Source organism: Chiloscyllium punctatum, chromosome 38 (genome assembly GCF_047496795.1).
Source record: "Chiloscyllium punctatum isolate Juve2018m chromosome 38, sChiPun1.3, whole genome shotgun sequence".
NCBI lineage: Eukaryota > Metazoa > Chordata > Chondrichthyes > Orectolobiformes > Hemiscylliidae > Chiloscyllium > Chiloscyllium punctatum.
This window is the reverse complement of record NC_092776.1, coordinates 7,697,566-7,718,373: the sequence shown is the minus strand read 5'-3', so window position 1 is coordinate 7,718,373 and position 20,808 is coordinate 7,697,566. Positions and strand designations below refer to the sequence as shown.

The window sequence follows — 20,808 nt, the reverse complement described above, 5'->3', positions numbered from 1 at the left end:
CCAGGAAGGAGAAGGTTATGTATACAAGGTAGTTAAGGCAGCATATGGGATGCATGCTTTTATTAGGAGAAAATACAAGAGTAGGGAGGTTATGCTGGAACGGTATTAAAAAAAATACTGATTAGGCTACAACTGGAGTACTGGATGCAGTTCTAGTCATTATATTATAGCAGAGATAGGATTCAGGAGAGAGGGTGCAGAGGAGATTTACTAGGATACTGCCTGGGCTAGAGGGTCTCAGTCTGTGAGAAAAGACTGGATAGGCTGGGGATGATTTCTTTGGAGGAGGTGTATAAGATTATGAGGGGGAGGATAAGGAGGCACTTCTATTTCAATGGAGGGGTCAATAACTAGGGGACACAGATTGAATTTAAGAGGACAAAAGATCAAGAGAGATTTGAGGAGAAATACTTTCACCCCGAGGGTGGTGAGAATTCGGAACACAGAGGGTGGTTGAGCTAGAAACTGTCATCGCATGCAGCAGCATTTAGACATTCACTTGTATTACCATTGCCTCCAAGATCTGGAAGATGAGATTGGTATAGGCAGATCCTTGCTGACCAGCATGGACACAGTGGGCCAAATGGCCTCCTTCTATGTTGTAAATGTCTACGAGTCAACCATAGAATCCTCGAGAATGGTCTTACCTGGTCGAATGGCAGTACGCCAAGTAGAGGCATGGTAACAGTTGTTATGTGGCAGGAATAGTGACCCAGAGGTCTGGGCTTATGATTGGGAAACAAATTCACACCCACCAAGGTAGCTGGGTGCTTTTAAATTCTATTAATAAAGCCTGGAATAGACTCTAGTCTCATCAATGGCACTCAAAATTACTATCAATTGTAGACTTCCTTCCAGTAGGGTCATAAATGTTTTCGCTGGAAGGAAATGTACCATTCTTACCTGGTCTGGCCTAAATGGAGCAGGATAGCTATAGAAGGTGGTTAAGGCAGCACATGGCATCCATGCCTTTATTGGGAGACCCATAGCAATGACATTGACTGGTGAAATGGTCTAGCAAGCTATTCCAAGTATTCAGCACACTGACACCTAATCAAGAGCAAATAGGGAAGGACAATAATTGCTAGTATTACCAGGATCACTGACATTCCATGAAAATAAAACAAAACTTGTTGCGCAGGAAGAACAGGAAAATTCTGGGAGAGTTTCCTGTCAAGTCTACTCCCACTGGCTAATTAGAGAACAAGAAGATACGAAGGCCAAAAGACACATTCACTCAACAGCTGCATCCTATTCGTGAAATGAGCTGCTAGAGTCTCATAAACAATCAAGCATGATTACGTTAACCCAAAGTGAACTAAAAAATCCAATTCCAAACAAGAGTCTTTGCATTCAAAACATTAACAATTGTTTTCCTCTCTCTCTCCACAGAATCGCCAAACACAGAGATAGGCAATTTCTCTTTATTGTTGAACAGTTCAATAGTATGAACTCATTATTCATATAGTTCTGGACAAATGGGATTTAGCATCTTCAAATATACCATTTAATGGTGATTGCTTTGGAGAAGCTGCTTCTCATCCCTAATTGTCCTTGAAGTTGTGTGAAATTTAATGTGTGTCCTAACACAATCATTGTGATTTAGGAATTGAAGTACGGCAAATGAGCATTAGGAATGTTGCATCAGAAGATGACAAAAGCACGAGGGTTTCAGCAGCTGAGGATGAGGCTGGAATCTCAAACGGATACAGTTGACAACTGCAGTTTGTTCGAGAAACAGCTTTTGGTGCCAGATTGCTTTAGAGAAGATTTATCAGAATGATACCAGGAATGAGAGACTTCATTTATCTGGGAGAGACTACAGAAGATAGGATTGTTCTCATTAGAATACGGAGAATTTAAAAAGGAGCTTGGAAGGGTTTGATAACCTGAGCAAAGTGGAGTTATGATGACTAGTCAGATTTGAGTAATCGGTGTTCACATATTTATGATAATGGGGTGAAGAACCAGAAGATAGATGAGGAAACTCTTAAGTGGGCTTTTATGATCTGGAATTCTACAAGACTGGTGGAAGACAATTCAATTATAAAGGTTCAGAGTGGAATAGGATAAATCCTTGAAAACATTGACTATTTGGGATAAATGCAGAGGAGTGGAATTAAATGGAGAGCTTTATTAACAAGTCAGCACAGACAATGAGATGAATGGATGGCAATGGTGGCTCAGTGGTTAGCACTCCTGCCTCACAGTACTAAGGACCTGAGTTCAATTCCAGCCTTGGGTGACTGTGAAGTTTGCACATGAGTTTCCTCCCATAATCCAAAGATGTGCAGGTCAGGCGAATTGGCCCACAGTTTTCAAGAAAGTGTAGGTTAAGTGCATTAGTCAGGGGTAAACGTAGGGGAATGGGTCTGGGTGGGATAATCTACAGAGGGTCGGTGTGGACTTGTTAGGCTGAAGGGCCTGTTTCCACACTGTGGGGATTCCAGGATTCTAAAGGCTTGCTTCTGAGCAGTCATATTAGTTTTTTAAAAATACAATTTGTTGATGGGATGTGGGAATCACTGGCTAGGCCAGCATTTTATGTATGTTCACATTTCCCTTGGAGATAGTGATAACGAGCTACTAACTGCAATCGCTGTGGTTCATTAGATCTAGGTACATTTGGAGACAGAGTTGCCAGACTTTGACCCAACAAGAGTGAAGCAACGTTGATGTAGCTCCAAATAAGAATGGTGACAGGCTCGGAGGGAATCATGCAGACGGTGGTGCCCCATACAGTTGCTGTCCTAGTTCTTCTGGATGGTAGATGTCATAGGTTTGGAGGCTGCTGTTGAAGGTGGCTTAGCGAGTTACTCGATGACATAAACTATTGCAAATGCAGTGCCTGTGATGCCAAGTAAGCATGCTGGATGTGTGAAACTTGTGTCGTTGGAGTTGCACCCATCCAGGTAAGTAGGGAGAATTCCTTCACAGTCCTGACTGGGCCTTATAGATGATGGACAGGCTTTGGGGCTGAATCACCTGCTGCAGAATTCTCAGCCTCTCATCTGCTCTTGTCACCACAGCATTCATAAGGCTGGTCCAGATCAAATCCTATTCAATGGTAACCTTGAGGACATTCGAAGGCTGCTTGTTTATTATTATAATAAACTAGGTGACATGTATTTTCTCTCCCATTGGATATTAAGAGAAGAAGGACTGGGGGTAATAATGGTCAGGGACAATGCAATAGGCTGGCCTGAAATTCACCATTTTACATGACAGCTTGATGATAAACAAGCAGCATTCCAATGATATCACAACAGTATATCATCTGCTGTCAGTGTCTTAAATGAAAACTAATGTAATGAGTGAAAATAGCCACTATAAGATGAGAAAAATCCCCACACTGATTTTTGTTTTTAGCCTGGACGAGAAACAAATGTATCAAGTTTCATAATACCATAGTTAACATGTGTAGACATGCAGCACATGCAAATACTGTCTGGCTCAAAACTGAGAGCAATGAAGAACAAAGAGAATCAGCCTCTGAGTTTTTGTCATAAGAGGAGTTACTCCAGTGGGTTAACTGTGACAAAGGGGCATAAGCACTGAGCATTGAGAAGTGGTCACAGTGTGTTGTTATGTGCAATGAGAACAGGACAGTGTGAAGGGGTCTACACCTTCGCAAGGTGGCAGGAAGGACGGTAGGGACAAGCCACGGTCATGATTTTTAAACTCCGCGGGCAACAGGAACTTCTGCAATTTTGACTTGCATGTCCCTACAGAAAGATGAAGTGCTCTGTCACTTAGATCATTAAGCCTCACCTTTATTTCAAAAAGAAAATCAATTCCATCTGCTCACCATATTTTTCAATTCCCTTTCCTTCCAGGAGCGTATCTAACTGCCCATTTTTTATAAGCCATGTCAATGTTCTTCCCAACAATTTATTTCAAATCTCGTTTACCCATTGCTTTTTGTTTTCGCTCTTTGTTTCACTCCTTATCGATTCTCACCTTGTAAAACCTGTCTCCCAGATTTGATCGTTCCACACGGAACACAATTTACCTGCATCAAATTTTGCCAATTTCCTTCCTAACCTTTCATCCCTGGGCCTAGTGGTAACACTCTCACCTCAGAATCCGAATGATTGTGGGTTTAAGGACTTGCTCCAGTAAAATGGGCACACATCTTGTCTGTGGGAGCACTGCACTGTCAGATGTTGTCTGTCATGTGAGACATTAAACTACAGCTTCATCTGTTCCTTTAGGTGGATGGAAATGATCCCTGTGGTATTACCTTGAGAGAGAGGAGCTTTCCCCTAGCACCTTGGTCAGCCTCTAAATCATAGAAAAGAATAAGGTGACCATTCCATCCACCATCTCTGTACTTGCTCTTTGAAAGAGGAGTTCTTCTAATTTGCATCACCTCCCTGCACTGTTCTAATACCTTGTGATTCCTACACATTCCAATACTAGTTCAAATCTCTTCAGATAATTAATGAATTTGCTTTATTTCTACACCAGGTGCCATGAAGGAGAGTGAGGCTGGTTATTTAAGTCATTACTGCTTCGGGAACCTTGCTGTGAGGCAAACACAACAACCAGTTGCACTATGTTCCAGAAATTGGAGATGGAATGCTTTGGGGTGTCTTGAGGATGTGGAAAGGGTTTCTATAAATGTAACTTTATTTTTTCTTTCAAACTGCAGAAGATGGAAATAACTACTCGAGGCCATTCGGCCCATTGAGTCTGCACTGGTTATTAAAAATTCGCTTGCAGGATGTGGCTGTGGCTAGCCCAACATTTATTGCCCGTCCCTAATTGTCACTTGAGAAGGTGGGGGTGAGCTGCCTTCTTGAACCGCTGTAGTCCAAGTGCTGTGTTAGATCCACAATGCCCTTAGGGAGGCAATTTCAAGATTTTGTCCCAGCAACTGTGAAGGAATGGCAACATATTTCCAAGTCAGGATGATGAGTGGCTTGGAAGGGAATTGCAAGCAGTGGTGATCCCATCTATCTGCTGCCCTTGTCCTTCTACATGGAAGTAGTCTTAGATTTGGAAAGGTGCTGTCGGAGGATCTTTGGTGAATGCAGTGCATCTTGTGGATGGCTCACTCTGATGCTACTGAGCATTGGTAGGGGAGGTAATGGATGTTGGTGAATGTGGGACCAATCAAGCAGGATAGTGTCAAGCTTCTTGAGCGTTGTTGGAGCTGCACCCATCCAGGCAAGTGGGGGGTATTCCCTCACATTCTTGATTTACACTTTTTAAGATGGTGGACAGGCTTTGGAGAGTCAGGAGTTACTCATTGCAGGATTCCTAACTTTTGACCTACTCTTGTAACCATTGTATTTATTTGGCAGAGCCAGTGCAGTTTTCTGGTGACCCCAGAGTGCTAACAGTGGGGATTCGGTTTAGGTAGCGGCATTGCCTTAAGCAGGGAATGAAACAGTGTGCGCGATATGGGAAGTAATTATTATGGAAATTGGGGAGGAAGGAAGGAATTAAAATGCTATTACCAAGAGCAGCGAGAAAAAGACAGATACCTCAGGAGGAGCAAACATCATAAAATCAACAAAAACAAGCCCGTGCAGCATCCAAGTCAGCCTCCACGTTGTGCGCAGTCTTTCCAATTTGGTCAAACAAATTACTCTCACATGCTTACATCATCAATCTTGGCACCATACAAATTTTAATAATGTCTCTTCTTGATTTATTTAAAAACTAACAATGCAGTGTTATAGTTTGAGGTTCCAAAGTCATGCATGCCAAACAAATATTTTATTTCGACAGGGCAGGGTGATGCTGACAAATGATAAAACTCTATGCAGATCAAGTATGAAATATAATCAAGTCAAACACACGAGGAGAGGGGGGGGGGGGGGGGGGGAGGGGAAAGGAGGAGGTATAACAGGGTAGGATTTGGAATGGGTTGGATTGCAAATTCCGGGTGAAAAGCATAACATCAGCAGAATTACCTGTTTCAAACTCAGAAGGAAAGGCATATTGAACTCAAACCTGGATAAAGAATGAGAAAACTGAACTTCAGTCACCTTTATGCAGTAACCACTTCCCAGCATCTGCAGCCCTCGGCTCACTGCATGTTATTTTTCAACAGTTTGTAAAAGAGCCAGAAAAACGTCAGCCAATAGTCTCAGACAGGAATCGCGTAGGACACTGCTGGGGATTGGTAACACTGGCAACAGCCAAGAATGAATGACATCACTGTACACCATCATCACAACCACAAGTCAGCTGTTTCACTATCGAGAGGCAGCAGTACAAAAAACATGACCGGAATTTGTTTTGCAGACAGCACTCTGTAATTACCGTCTAATACCCAAGGGCATAAACAAGCAAACATCTTTAATGTCCGAGGGCTATTTATGACCAAAAGCTAAAATATCTCACTCCTCTAAATGTTACAGCCATAAACAGACCTAACCAGTTCTATTAGTCAGCCTCTCAGCTATCAGCTCTTGCTTTCCTCCCTGCCTGTGCCTCTCACTCCAATTGTGAAGGCTAGACATCCTATCCTCCATCAAACTGTAAACATGGAGACTATGCCGGTGCTAAATACACTTTAAAATGAACTGTGAGAAACTTCAGCCGAGAGATAGCTGATGACTTTCCATGTCAAACTTACAAAGATATGGGTCAAAATCATGGAATTCTTCAGCCTAAAGCACTGCAAGGGCCACATGATAGATTGTCTAAAAGGGTAGGATGCTCTTTGGAGGTTCAGTGCAGACTCAATGGGCCGAACGGCCTCTTTCCACACTAGGTGCTGCTTCAGTAGCTCCTTTAAAAGGAGAGAGTGGTTGTCCTAAGCCATCTCAAGTGCAATTAAGGTTTGTCAATAAATGCCAGCCTTTGCCAGTGAGCTCATGGTTTTAAAAACAATAAAAAAACTGCATGGATTTTAATCTTTCCAAAAAGTACTAAAAAGATTATTCAAAATCAATTTGTCCTGTGTACCTCGTTCAATAAAACAAAAGATCCAAAATAGCTTAAATGAAGTCAAACAAATTTGACATCAGATTCATAAATCAACATTAGGACAGGTGATAAAAGCACGGTGGCACAGTGGTTAGCACTGTTGCCTCACAGCACCAGAGACCCGGGTTCAATTCCCACCTCAGGCAACTGACTGTGTGGAGTTTGTACATTCTCCCAGTGTCCGCGTGGGTCTCCTCTGGGTGCTCCGGTTTCCTCCCACAGTCCAAAAATATGCAGGTTAGGTGAATTGGCCATGCTAAATTGCCTGTAGTTTAGGTGAAGGGGTAAGTGTAGGAGAATGGGTTTGGGTGGGCTGTGCTTCGGCGGGTCGGTGTGGACTTGTTGGGCCGAAGGGCCTGTTTCCAGACTAAGTAATGTAATCTAAAAGTTTAATTAAGGTAGCTTTTAGAATATTAAAGGAGGAGAGGAAAAAGAGAGAAGATGAGTGTGTGTGTGTGTGTGTGTGTGTGTGTGTGTGTGTGTGAGAGAGTGTGAGGAGAGAGAGAGAGAGAAAAGGAGTGGAAAAAAAAGAGGAAAGAGACAGAGAAGCAGGAGACCCAGGCAGTGAAGGAACAATGAAAAACATGGATGTTTTGACAGCAAGCATAGCGATACAATAAATGTTCACTAGTAGCAACAAAACCTTTTGCTGAAATAGAATAGAAAATTGGGGTGGAGGGAAGCAATGTTACCACATACCTTAAAAATAATAAGTTTCAACAGAAATTTGTAAAGAAGATACTAACACTTTATTTTAGAAAATCTATGCATGTCCTGTCGACTAAAAGTTATTTCCTTTCCTGCAGATTATGTCTGAATTTACTGTACTCCCTTTACATTAAATTCTGCCAGATCCAATGATTATGCTGGAGTTCCAGTTTCAGCCACCAGGTGGCTCTGAGGATTGAGTCTTTGGAAGCATCACCATTTTGGTCAGAGACCATCCAACAACTAACTTTGGAGGTTAGCTTCAGAGCTGGTGTGTATCGTTGCACAGTCTAAGCAGCAATGCCACAGGTATTACCTGCACATTTGGAACAAATACTAAATTGGCCAAGGTAAATTTACATTATAGATGTATACCAACTTTGGAAATTCCAAGGCAATTTCATGGAAGTATTAAAGTGGTAATGGAGATCATAACCTGAGAACCAGAGGTTTGATAAATAAGACCACCAATTAATATCCAGTGCACTGCAGCAGGGCAGCACGGTGGCTCACTGGTTGGCACTGCTGCCTCACTGTGCCAGGGACCCGGGTTCAATTAAAGGCCTGGATGACTGTTTGCAAGTGCAGTTTGCATGTTCTCCCCGTGTCTGTGTGGGCTCCTGTCAAGTATTCCAGTTTTCTTTCCCACAATCCAAAGATGTGCAGGTTAGATGGATTGGTAAACTGCCCCATAGCGTCTAAGAATATGCAGGCTAGGTAGGTTAGCCATGGTAAATGTGCAGGTTAGGTGAATTGACCATGCTAAATTGCCCGTAGTGTTAGGTGAAGGGGTAAATGTAGGGGAATGGGTCTGGGAGGGTTGCTCTTCGGAGGGTCGGTGTTGATTTGTTGGGCTGAAGGGCTGTTTCCACACTGTAAGTAATCTAATCTAATCTAATCTAATTTAATCTAATCTAATGTGACTCCAGACCTTAAGTGATGTGGTTGACTCAACTGCCCTCTGAAATGGCCTTAGCAAGGCACTCACGGTTTGAGGGAATTAAGGAATGGGTAACAAATGATTACAGTGCAGAGAGAAACACATTGGATGAATGAATAAAGAATGCAGAAAAAAAATCTACAGATGGCGCAGATGAGATTTACTGAAGTGATTCAGATGATGCAGGATTGCAGTTCTGCAGAGAATTGGGCTGTTCTCCTTACACCAGAGATGACCAAGAGAAGATTTGACAGAGATGTTTAAAATCTTGAGAGTTTGCGCTAGAACAAAATAAAGGGGTGGTTGAATTTCTGTCCCTGGTAATCAGTGTCATTCACAAAAGAACGAAAGGCAATTAGAAAAAAAAAACAGCTTGTTTTCTGGAAAGAATTGTGGTTAGATTTGGAATGGATTGTTGGTTGGTGGTGGAAACAGATTTAATTGCAGCTTTTAAAAAAGAACTGGATGATTAATTGGAGAAATGAGGCAACACTCAGGTAGTGGAACTAATTAGATGTCTCTATGGAGGTTCCAGTACAGATGTGATTGGCCAAATAGACTCTCTCAAAATGTTGCACTTTTCTTTCACTCAGTGAACAGAACCATGTAAAAACTTAACTTCCTCACATGAGGACTGACAAACTGGCAAAAATGAATTGGCAAAGCAAGATGGCACACAATCAAATGCTGCAGTTGTTTGAACCTTGTTTTTAAGGGAAGGACCCTAAGTGGTGCAGCTTTCTCCAAAGAATACAAGAAGTGTATTCAAGAAATACTAGTGCACTGTGGGTGTTTCAAGTTTCAAACCTCAACAAGCTTAGCAGCAGACATTGATTACTTACTTGGATTATAATTGCTTCAGTTTCTTTTTGTCTAAATCCAGTAGGCATGCCTCCCTTCCTTCCAGGAGCAATGCCAGCTAACCTAACAAACCACAAAAACATGCCCATCTATTGCAGGGTTTAATCGAACATCACCACAAAGGCTGTAATCAGACTTCCCTCAACACACGACTCTCAGCTTCTTGTGAATGCCATGCACACGCTAAATGCATTACAATTAAAAGTCAAAAGGAAATACTTGCAGGGTTATAGGGGAATGGCAGCTTTTTCAGGGTGGTGGTACAGACACAATGGGCCAAACAGCCTTCTTCAGGGCTGGAGAGCACCAAGTGATTCTAAAACATGCTTTCAATTCGAGAAAATAGGGGGATGTTTTTTCCCTTGGGAAGAAACCAATTACATTACCTTTATAAAACTCTCAGTGCCAGATAGCAACTTACTCAAAAAGATTAACATTGAGTTCAGTGACCCTTCTTCAAAATGTTAACTTTTTTTCTCTCAATCTTTTCAGGTGCTGCCAGACCGGCTGAGTTTCTCCAGCAACTGTTTTTTTTGTTGCAGATCCCAAGCACCCACATAGTTATTTGTTTCATATAAAACACTTAAGATTTACAGAGATTTTATTTCGGTTCCTATGTTTCTATTTGACCCAACATTCACAACTGGGGGAACCGACAGATTTGACAAAAGATGTTCCCAGCTGCCTCCTCTGACTGACCCAGCTTTCGTTTTGTGCTCTTCCTATTCAGGATTACCTCATCAGAAAAAGTAGCTTTTCTGCATCTATTGTATCAAACCCCCATCATTACGCTCCTCGATTGGACTGTTGGCTTCTAAACAGCTACCCACTGATGTCTGGCATGTCTTTTGTTTGGTGCAGGAGGCCTGTGTGTGTGTTTGAGTGTGTGTGCACACCCGCGCGCCTGCCAGTGTCTGTGTATGTCTGTCTGTCTGTCTCTCAGTGTGTGTGTGCATGTGTGCAGTCAGAGTGTGTGTGTGCATGCACGCATGTCCGTGTGTTTATGTCAGTCAGCCTGTGTTTTGGGGTGTGTGCATGTATGTGAATGTCAGCCTGTGTCTGGGTGTATGTCTCTGTGTATATATCTATCTGTGTGTGTCTGTGTGTGCACGCATGTGTGTGTGCGTATGTGTGTGCGTACATGCGCCTGTCAGTGTGCACGTCCGTGCCTCAGTGTATGCCTCTGTCTCTCTGTTTGTCTGTGTTTCAGTGTGTGCAGCACTAGCTAATTGCCTTGCAGCAGGAGACTGCCTTGATGCAAATTCAGAGGCTGAAGTAGCACAAATCTGCAGCACAGAGTAGATGGCTGTCTCTCCCCTGGGAAGGGTATGCGTGTGATGGAACAAAGAGAGTAGAAGTACAATCACCAGGCAGACTCACAGCTACCAAAGCTGTTCAAGAAAGAGTTGTTTTAAGTACCACATACAGTACAGCAACAAAGAGGTAAACTTATCTCGCTGATAAGTAAACATGCATTTCCTTATATTATCAAACATTTTTCATATTGTCACAGCCACGGGTCAGAATCCTTAAGTGCTGTGGACATTTTAAATGTGTAACTTCATAATGGTGGTTTTCTAAAAAGAAAGGGCTGACACAACCAGAAATGGCTGTGAATACAAAGTAAGTGGCTGCATGGAGAGAACACCCACAGCATGTCATGTCTACGGATGTGATGGAGCTTAAAAACACAAGCCTTCATAAAAGGAGAAGAGGCAAGTCGAAACAGATTGGACTGTGATTTCTTGTATTACAAAAATAACAAGAGGCTGACAATCTCTTGCTCAACAGCAAGCCAACTCCTGTAAATTATATTCCCAAAATGCACACATTTTGTGTATTTTTCTTTTAAAAGGGAAAAGCAGAAGGACAGGGTTAAAAACGCTGTTGCAACTCTACTGGAGTGTGCTGGTGGAACTGAGCAGGCTAAGATACCTCTGTGTACTTTTCCCTTTTAAAAAAAAATACACAAAATGTATGCAGTTTTCAGACATAATCAAAGGGGTGGCGGGGGGGGGGGGGGGGGGAGTCCAATGAGCAGAAAATTGTCAGCCCCTCACTGAATTTCTCGCGACTACAAAAATACAGTCCAATCTGTTTTGACTTGCCTCTTCCCCCTTTTTGAAGGGTTGTACTAACCTTGGTGCAAATATTAGCATACTTGTGAAGGTCACAGTCGAATAACCATCTCCTAGTCATCCATGTTGCAGTTAGGAAGGAAGGATTCTCTCACTGAGTGCTAGAAGACAATTAACAAGATAAAGGGGTACAGAAGCAAATAGCTCTTTTTCCCTAAAAGCTGGAATTTAGTCTGTCAAAAGGAATCAGAACAGAATCTCAACCAAACAGCAAAACTGAATCCGGAGATCAATTACTCAATGACCAATGGAACACTATCAGTAACCCCCAATGCAATGGCCACATGTAACTATTGGCCCAGTGACTAATTCAGAGACAGATCTAAATATCACTTTTTACAACATTTTACATTAGATTCCCTACAGTGTGGAAACAGGCCCTTTGGCCCAACCAGTCCACACTGACCCTCCGAAAGTAAACCACCCAGACCCATATCCATCTGACTGATGCACCCAACATTATGGGCAATTTAGCATGGCCATTTCACCAAACCTGCACATCACTGCACTGTGGGAGGAAACCGGAGCACCCAGAGGAAACCCACACAGACACAGGGAGAATGTGCAAACTCCACACAGACAGTTTCAAGACAGAATCGAACCTGGGACTCTGGTGCTGTGAGGCAGCAGTGCTAACCACTGAGCCACTGTGCCGCCCCAGTGGACCTGCTTCTTCTAATTCCTCTGGCATTTGATAATTAATAAATCTACTCTTTGTTAACTCAAGGAAGCCTGGCTAAATTGGATCATTTTAAAAGGAAGTTCTTTTGGGTCGAGGAAATAAGTTTCCACAAGGGAGGAAATCGGTTTTTGAATTAATCTTCTTGTGATGAACAAAGGAGCTGTGTGAATCAGGAGAGTCAGTTCGTCCTTTTTCACCCAGAAGCGTAATGATTTGGGGTATCCCAACAAATATGTAACAGACTGGGGAATCTGGCCTGACTTCTGGATGGTACAATGTAGAAAATTTTCATTCTTGATTATATAGCTGCATAGTACAGATGCGGAGTCTGTGATTACTAATCTATTTGAAAATGGTTCAACTAAAAGATACAAAAACAAAAAGTTGCTGGAAAAGCTCAACAGGACTGGCAGCATCTACTGCTGCTTTAGGCTGAGTGACCCTTCCTCAGAATCCAAAACGTTAACTGTGATTTCTCTCCACAAACGCTGCCAGACCTGCTGAGCTTTTCCAGCAACTTCTGTTTTTGTTTTAGATTTCCAGCATCTGCAGTTCTTTCAGTTTTAACTAAAAGATATTTGAGAACAATCGAGTTTGATCATCCCTCTGCAGTCAATACAAGTCAGGTTTATGTAAGTTGTCAAACTTTAACCTTTTAAGCTGTGCCACCCCCAATCTGTACATGCCATTTTCATATTTCCTCAAATTAAGTATTATCAGAGGTGTTTGCACCTGCATCTTTACTATCAGACCATGAAGCAGTGCTTTGAAACAGTGGCAGTCTGTTTTCTAGACAGAGGTAGGTTCCTGACATCAACAGGGCCTGTAGAAAATCTCTTAAAATAAAATTGTGAACTTCAGTCACCAGTGTTATTATTAAACTTTTAATAACATTAATGAAAAGATGGAAAACACCAGAGAACAACTTTCTTAGCTAGACTTATCTTAAAAGACGCACCCTTCCTCACTGCTGTTCTTCTTCTCTGTTAATATCTTTCCTCATCTTTTGTTCTTTTTTAAAATAACTCTTAAGCTGAGGCACTTGATAGTCTGGTTAAAAAAAAATCAAAACTTTCACAGCACTTCTCATGAACATTAAATTCCTGCACAGTGACAAATATAGAGAACTAAGTGAAGACTGAGTTTTGAAAATTTTTTTTACTCTTGCAATAACTATCCCCAGCAAAAAAATAAAATTCCAAGGTCAAGATTTGAAAACTATCGCAGTATTGGGAAATATTTTGCAAAGTATTTTTCCGCCATGTCCCTGGATAAAAATAAAAGGAGCAGCTTCACCGATGGGAAATCCTTCTCTGACCTTCAGCTGCCAACCTCTTTTCTCGGTCACATCTGTTTTGTCAACACTGGTCACACGAGCTGCTCTCTAAATCCTGAGCATACCATCTTACTTTCACTTATTTGAAATGCATGCAGACAATTAAAAATCAAATGACAGTCTTTTGTTTTTACTTGTTTGCTTTCAGAGCCTGAAAACTACAGAATTAATTTTTACAAATATTTACAGTATTCATTCTTTAGTCATCACCATAACATGGATTATCTGGTCATTCTAACATTGAATATTGCAATCACCCACAAACAGTAATCCAGCTCTTGTACATCCCACATTATTACAGCAAATCCACGTCGAGGAAGTACTTTATTGGCTGTAAAACACTTTGGGATGTCCAATGATTAAGAAAGGTGCTACGTAAATGATCAACCTTAAGCATCAACTTTTGTTGTTACGTTAAATCAGTTTAGCCTCTGTGGTGGGAAGTCTCTTTTTAAAAAAAAGGATACTCCAGGACAAAACAATTGGTCAAGGGAGCAGTAATGAAGGAACTGCAACAAAGAGCCAAATCAATCTTTAGCTGCCATATTGGCCAAACCATCAGACACGTCCTTTCCTGAAAAATTGCCTGAAATTGCTGTGCACCTTATAATCAGAATGTAGGACCATCACACAGGTCATGGGCATGTGTTTCAGGCTTGCACCAGTAATCAGTCCCAATCTAATGAGAAATGGAGACTTTCTTTTATTTTGTTAATTCATGGGATGAGGTGTTGCTGGCTTGGCCAACATTTATTAACCATCCCTAATTGCCCAGAGGGCTGTAAAGAGTTAACTCTAAAAAAATTGTTGTGGGCCCGGAGTCACATGTAGACCAGATGAGGGCAAGGATAGCTTTGTCCTGAAAGATGATATTGAACGAGACAGGTTTGTCCAACAATCACCAATTGATTCTGTCATCATTAGACTTCTAATTCCAGAGTTTTTATTGAATTCAAATTCCACCATCTGCCACGGCAGGATTTGAACCCAGCTCCCCAGAATGTTAGTTGGGTTTCTGGTATAATAGTCTATCAATAATACTACAAAGCCCATTGCTTCCCTAGATTTAATGCCAAACAGCACGGAGTTAGTGACTAGTAAATACCTTCGCCTTGCTCCAGCTGAAAGGATGATTATAGAGAGAGCTAACAGCAAATACTCATGTTCCAAAATAGCCACAACTCAAAGAAGAAGTGAGAGATTGGATACTAGGCCACAGAAACAAAGTGGAATTTCTGTATTCATCCAATGCTTGGGTGTGAACCCACAAGAAAAGTAAAATTACAATGCAGGACAATATCTTGTTTTACGAAGAGGAATGGATTGCATACATACTAGAACTAAGACTCATCAGAAGATGCCAGACAGAAACAATGAAAGGATAACTGAATTTTACGATTCTCACAATGGGGTAAAAACATGTTTTGAATGTGGAAAAAGGCAATATGGACAAACCTGATAAGTCATTGAACAAGAATCTGAACATTAAAGGCATTAAAACAAAACAGTCTAGCCATGAGACAACAGCCTCTATGCTCTGGTGTCGTGATCGAACAGCAAAGTAGTATTGACCAAAAGAAGAATGGCACCAGAGGTGAAAAAAATCCATATGAATATCATTGCAATGTTCATCCTCAGGGATAGATAAATGAAGATGCATTTGTGGCTGGAGTGGGCAGCAATAACCACTTCAGGTGGTCACCTGAAGACAAAAATTGCTGAATAAACTGTGAGCCCAGTTCCAAGCACGTGAGAAACAAGATCCTGGAACTGAAGGTGTTGTGTAATGTAATAGTTCTGAAAGGGTTAATGCTGGGGCTGCATCAAAAGTTCCACCCAATCTGAATATGTCAGGCAATCTTGATGAGAGAGATCTTGGAGTGCTGTGGGAATGAAGTAGCTTTCTAGTAATGGGAAGGGAAAGATCATGGGGGAAAGTCAAAACAGAGTACAATGTCCAAGGTGCTATATAAATTTTGTTGTTAAATTTGAACTGGTGTACTGAATTATTAGTTTCATTGCACTCTGATCAAAATCACTCTGACTGCTGGATGTTTTACTACACCACACACTGCTCTGCTGCCCTTAGTGAAGAAAATGCAGCACTATTTTCAAAAGCCACTATGCATCAATTTCCCCCCCTCCTTCAAGCACTCTGTCTCTTTCTAACACATTCTTCAATTGTCAAGAGAAGGTACACTGATATTTGAAATATTGGGAGCTAGTATGGCAAAGCAGACCAAGCATTGGGGAGTTCAGCCACAATCCTATAGAAAGGCCGACTCAAATGACTAACTCCAGCTCCAAAGTCTTACATTCGAAAGGTCAAAAGGAATGCATATACTTTCGGGAAACAAGTTGGCTATCAATCACTGTTGAGCATGCTAAGTCAACACTTCAATGCAACGCTACTAAAGAGATACTGTCCTTTGAATTAGATATTAATTTAAACCCACATTGCCTGTTTAAAATGAATGTTAATGTCCTCTTGAAGAGGAAAAACACAATGTCTCCATTGTGCACTTCTCCTTCAATCACTATTTCCAAAAAATCATTAAAGTGGTCATCAATCTCAGTGCCTCTTTCTTACATGATGACGTCAAATGGCACCTTGTTTGTTTTACCATAGGATCAGGTCATATGAAAATTATTAAACACACTTTAGGGGGAGCTAATAATGGTAACAGTGTATATTATAAATGGCAGAGTTGTGAAAACTGCACATGAGCAAAGGTCTCTGTTGTAAGTACATACAAATCCTTAAAAAGGTGGCAGGGTAAGTTGAAAGGATGGCGATAAAGGCATTTGCATTACTTGGAATTATAGAGAGGGCCAGAGAAAACAAATGCTAAAGAGACCACTTTGTTTATCAAATAAAAACCAAAAGAACTGCAGATGCTGTAGATCAGAAACAAAAACAGAAATTGCTGGAAAAGCTCAGCAGATCCAGCAGCACCTGTGGAGAGAAATCAGAGTTAATGTTTCGGGTCAAGTCATCTTTCTGAGGATCCCCAGTTCTGGGGAAGGGTTATTCAACCTGAAACATTAACTCTGATTAGGGGCGGCACAGTGGCTAGCCAGGGACCCAGGCTCGATTCCAGGCTCGGGCAACTGTCTGTGTGGAGTTTGCACATTCGCCCCGTGTCTGCGTGGATTTCCTCCCATAGTGCAAAAGATATGCAGGTCAGGTGATTTGGCCACACTAAAAATTGCCCATTGCCCATTTAGGCGTGTTAGTCTGAGGGAAATGAGTCTGAGTGGGTTAATCTTCTGAGGGTTGGTGTGGACCGGTGGGCTGACAGGCCTGTTTCCACACTGTAGGGGAATCTAATCTAAATCTATGTAAAGGGCCTGTTTCCACACTGTAGGGGAATCTAATCTAAATCTATATAAAGGGCCTGTTTCCACACTGTAGGGGAATCTAATCTAAATCTATATGAAATTTCACAACCTCAGAACATTTCTCCATTTTTATTTCAAATCCTACATCTTTTCTTTCCCATCCCCACTCCCCCAAACCAGTATCTTGTTTGTGTCTACTGACTTTGCACTCAGACTCATTTTTCTCCTTTTCACAAGTATTCTCACATCAATTACTACCATTAGCACGTTTGTGTTTTGCTGTTTCTCTGGGCACCCTCACCATCTGTTTTACCCGCTCTACCTCCCATCTCTGTCAACTACACATAAAACCAAGATTTTCCAGACCCTTTCAGCTCTGAAGAGTCAAATTAGACTCGAAATGTTAACTCTGTTACTCTCTCCACAGAATTATTTTCAAATTTCCAGTATTTAAGTCACAAAGGCTTTTGGGTTCTAGAATGGTTCAGAAGGGATTTACCAGGGTTGAAGGAACTCAGCTTCAGGGGAAGTTGTTAAACTCAAAACTGTTCTCCTTGGAAAGTTCAGAACTAACCTGGCAACATCCTTGTAAATCTTTTCTGAACCCTTTCAAGTTTACTGTATGAGAAATGTTGAGCAAAGATGTTCTGCAAAGGTCAGTGACAGGGGTCAAAGATTTAAAATCGTTGGCAAAAAATGCAGAGATAAGGGCAAATGTTTTCACTAGAGAGAGGGGACCGGATTAGGAATGTCCTGCCTTCAAAACAAAAGTGTTGGTGGGTGATTCCTAAAATTAATTCTGAAAGAGAATCAGGCAGGAAGTTAGAGTTAAAAAGTTTAAAACAAAAATGTAGGATTAAGCACAACTTCTCTTTCAAATGGCCAGCATAGGCAGGGTTGCATGGTGGCTCAGTGGTCAGCACTGCTGCCTCACAGCGTCAGGGACCCGGGTTCGATTCCAGCCTTGGGTGACTGCCTGTGTGCAGTTTGTACATTCTCAGTGTCTGCGTGGGTTTCCTCTGGGTGCTCCAGTTTCTTCACACAATCCAAAGATGTGCAGGTTAGGTGAACTGGCCATGCTAAATAGAGTTTAGTGATGTGTAGGTTAGGTGTAAATGTAGAATAATGGGGCATGGGTTTGGGTGGGATACTCTTTGGAGAGTTGGTGTGCACTTATTGGGCCAAAGGCCCTGCTTCCATACTGTAGGGATTCTAAAAAAAATCTAAATCTGCCAATTACCACCTCACCAGGGCGGCACGGTGGCACAGTGGTTAGCACTGCTGCCTCACAGCACCAGAGACCTGGGTTCAATTCCTGCCTCAGGCGACTGACTGTGTGGAGTTTGCACATTCTCCCCGTGTCTGCGTGGGTTTCTTCCGGGTGGTCCGGTTTTCTCCCACAGTCCAAAGATGTGCAGGTCAGGTGAATTGGCCATGCTAAATAGCCCGTAGTGTTAGGTATGGGGTAGATGTAGGGGTATGGGTGGGTTGCGCTTCGGCGGGGCGGTGTGGACTTGTTGGGCCGAAGGGCCTGTTTCCACACTGTAAGTAATCGAATCTAATCATAGGTGCAACAGGCCTGAGCAGCTCAGGGGAGTTTGTGAATTTAGCATGAAACATACATGTTTCGTTTCGTCCAACTCCTCTTTTGTTCAGCCTCCTCCCTTGACTTTTCGATGTGACTGCATCACCCTTACTTGGCTCTGCAGATAAATTAATCAATTGGAAACCACGGGCGATTTCCAGGTGGTGGCTGTCAATTGGAAAAACAACGGTGAGGAAATTGATGATGGGAAACTAAAAAAGTGTTCAGTTGTGTCAGAGCATTTCTGGATACAAGAAGAGAATAAAGAAAAAAAAACAAATGTTTTATGGTCTGGTGGTAATGCCCAGACTGAGCCAGGAGTCAGAGTGATGTACAGCATAGAAACAGACCCTTCGGTCCAACACATCCATGCTGACCAGATATCCCAACCCAATCTAGTCCCACCTGCCAGCACCCGGCCCATATCCCTCCAAACCCTTCCTATTCATATACCCATCCAAACGCCTCTTAAATGGTGCAATTGTACCAGCCTCCACCACATCCTCTGGCAGCTCATTCCATACATGTACCACCCTCTGCGTGAAAAAGTTGCCCCTTAGGTCTCTTTTATATCTTTCCCCTCTCACCCTAAACCTATGCCCTCTAGTTTCCCTGGACTCTCTGACGCCAGGGAAAAGACTTTGTCCGACTATTTATCCTATCCATGCCCCTCATAATTTTGTAAACCTCTACAAGGTCATCCCTCAGCCTCCGATGCTCCAGGGAAAACCGTCCCAGCCCGTTCAGCCTCTCCCTATAGCTCAGATCCTCCAACCCTGGCAACATCCTTGTAAATCTTTTCTGAACCCTTTCAAGTTTCACAACATCTTTCTGATAGGAAGAAGACCAGAATTGCAAGCAATATTCCAACAGTGGCCTAACCAATGTCCTGAGTCCCACGTGCGCCAGAAGACAGTACTGACGTCCCTGAACAGGTGGATTGGAAAATATTGTAAATGTAAATGTTTTTCTCTCAAACCACATTCCAAAACTCCAGAATATGATTAATTATGATAGTGCTACCACAGAGATTGCACATTTGGCAAACACTTTGTTATTCAATTATTAAGGTATGAGCTGTACCATGTTGTGTCCGATACAATTCCACCACATGCCATACATTCAAACAGGAATGGTGCTTAGCTGGCAAGCGATGAGTAATCCTTCTTGTTCCTACTGAAACTATATAAAATTACTGTAAAATTATAAAGGATGGCCCCTAAATGTGGTTAAGGGCACCATGTCCAGTGTGAGAAAAAGGGAAGTTTTCAGCATTGAAACAGCATTGTAAAATAGAAAATTACACAATTTTGGAATATTACCTGGCCTCTGTCCCTCCCCAGCTCTTCAATCTCCTGTAATCTTGGCCTGAACATCTGGAAGCTAATCTCGAGACGATTCCACTTCTACCCCCATTTTCTCCCTCAAGATACTTCTTAAAATTCTTTAAGCAAGCTTTGGCTTTCTGCCCTACAATGAACTTAAATAATTCCACATCAAACCATGTCTTATGGAGCTCCCGTGAAACATGTTTTACCAAAGTTAAAAGGCACCATTAAACTAAGTTATTGTAAAAGGCAGTGAGCATATCTGGGATACAAATGCGCAATCTATTGTCAAAAAGGTTTGTTTTTCTGCAAGTGACTAATAGTACCTTGTGAGCTTAAACCAAAAAATAATGATTATAAAAGTGGTAATCCCAAAATGTTTGAGAAGACAACACTCCATTTGGTCTTGAAATGCTTGTATGTGTCTCCTTGAAGGAGCCATTGGGAAGTAGTGACCATAATACAATAAGCTTCAATCTGCAATTTGAGAGGGAGAGGGTACAATCGCTAGTGACAATATTTCTGTTAAATAAAGGGAACTATGGAACTATGAGGGAGGAGTTGGCCAAAGTTCAATGGTGCAATAACTTAGCAGGGATGACAGTGGAGGAACAATGGCAGATATTTCTGTGTATAATGTAGAAGGTGCAGGATCAGTTCATTCCAAAAAGGAAGAAAGATCCTAGGAGGAGGCATGGGATGCCATGGCTGACGAGGGAAATTAAGAAAAATATAAAGTTAAAAGAGAAAAAGTATAACATAGCAAAGAAAGTGGGAAAACGGAGGACTTTTAAAGAACAGCAGGAGGATTACTAAGAAGGAAATACGCAGGGAAAAAAATAAGGTACGAAGGTAAACTGGCCAAAAATATAAAGGAGGATAGTAAAAGCTTTTTTAGGTATGTGAAAGGCAAAAAAATGGTAAAGACTAAAATTGGGTCCTT

The 20,808-nt window shown here is 41.9% G+C and overlaps 1 protein-coding gene across 3 annotated transcripts in view; it reads right to left on the bottom strand.

Annotated features, from left to right (window-relative positions):
* The window catches only part of wbp1la (WW domain binding protein 1-like a), a 115,691-nt gene that overhangs the window by 40,457 nt on the left and 54,426 nt on the right, over positions 1–20,808 (bottom strand). Inside the window, exon 2 of one of the 3 annotated variants that reach the window (XM_072557103.1) lies at positions 5,925–5,964. The exons of 1 other annotated variant lie outside the window; for it this stretch is intronic. In XM_072557103.1, the coding sequence (XP_072413204.1) occupies positions 5,925–5,951 (27 nt within the window). In that variant the 5' untranslated portion in view covers positions 5,952–5,964. Of the gene's footprint in view, positions 1–5,924; positions 5,965–5,999; positions 6,042–20,808 lie in introns of those variants that run through there. One more of the 3 variants, XM_072557104.1, reaches the window with a different exon arrangement.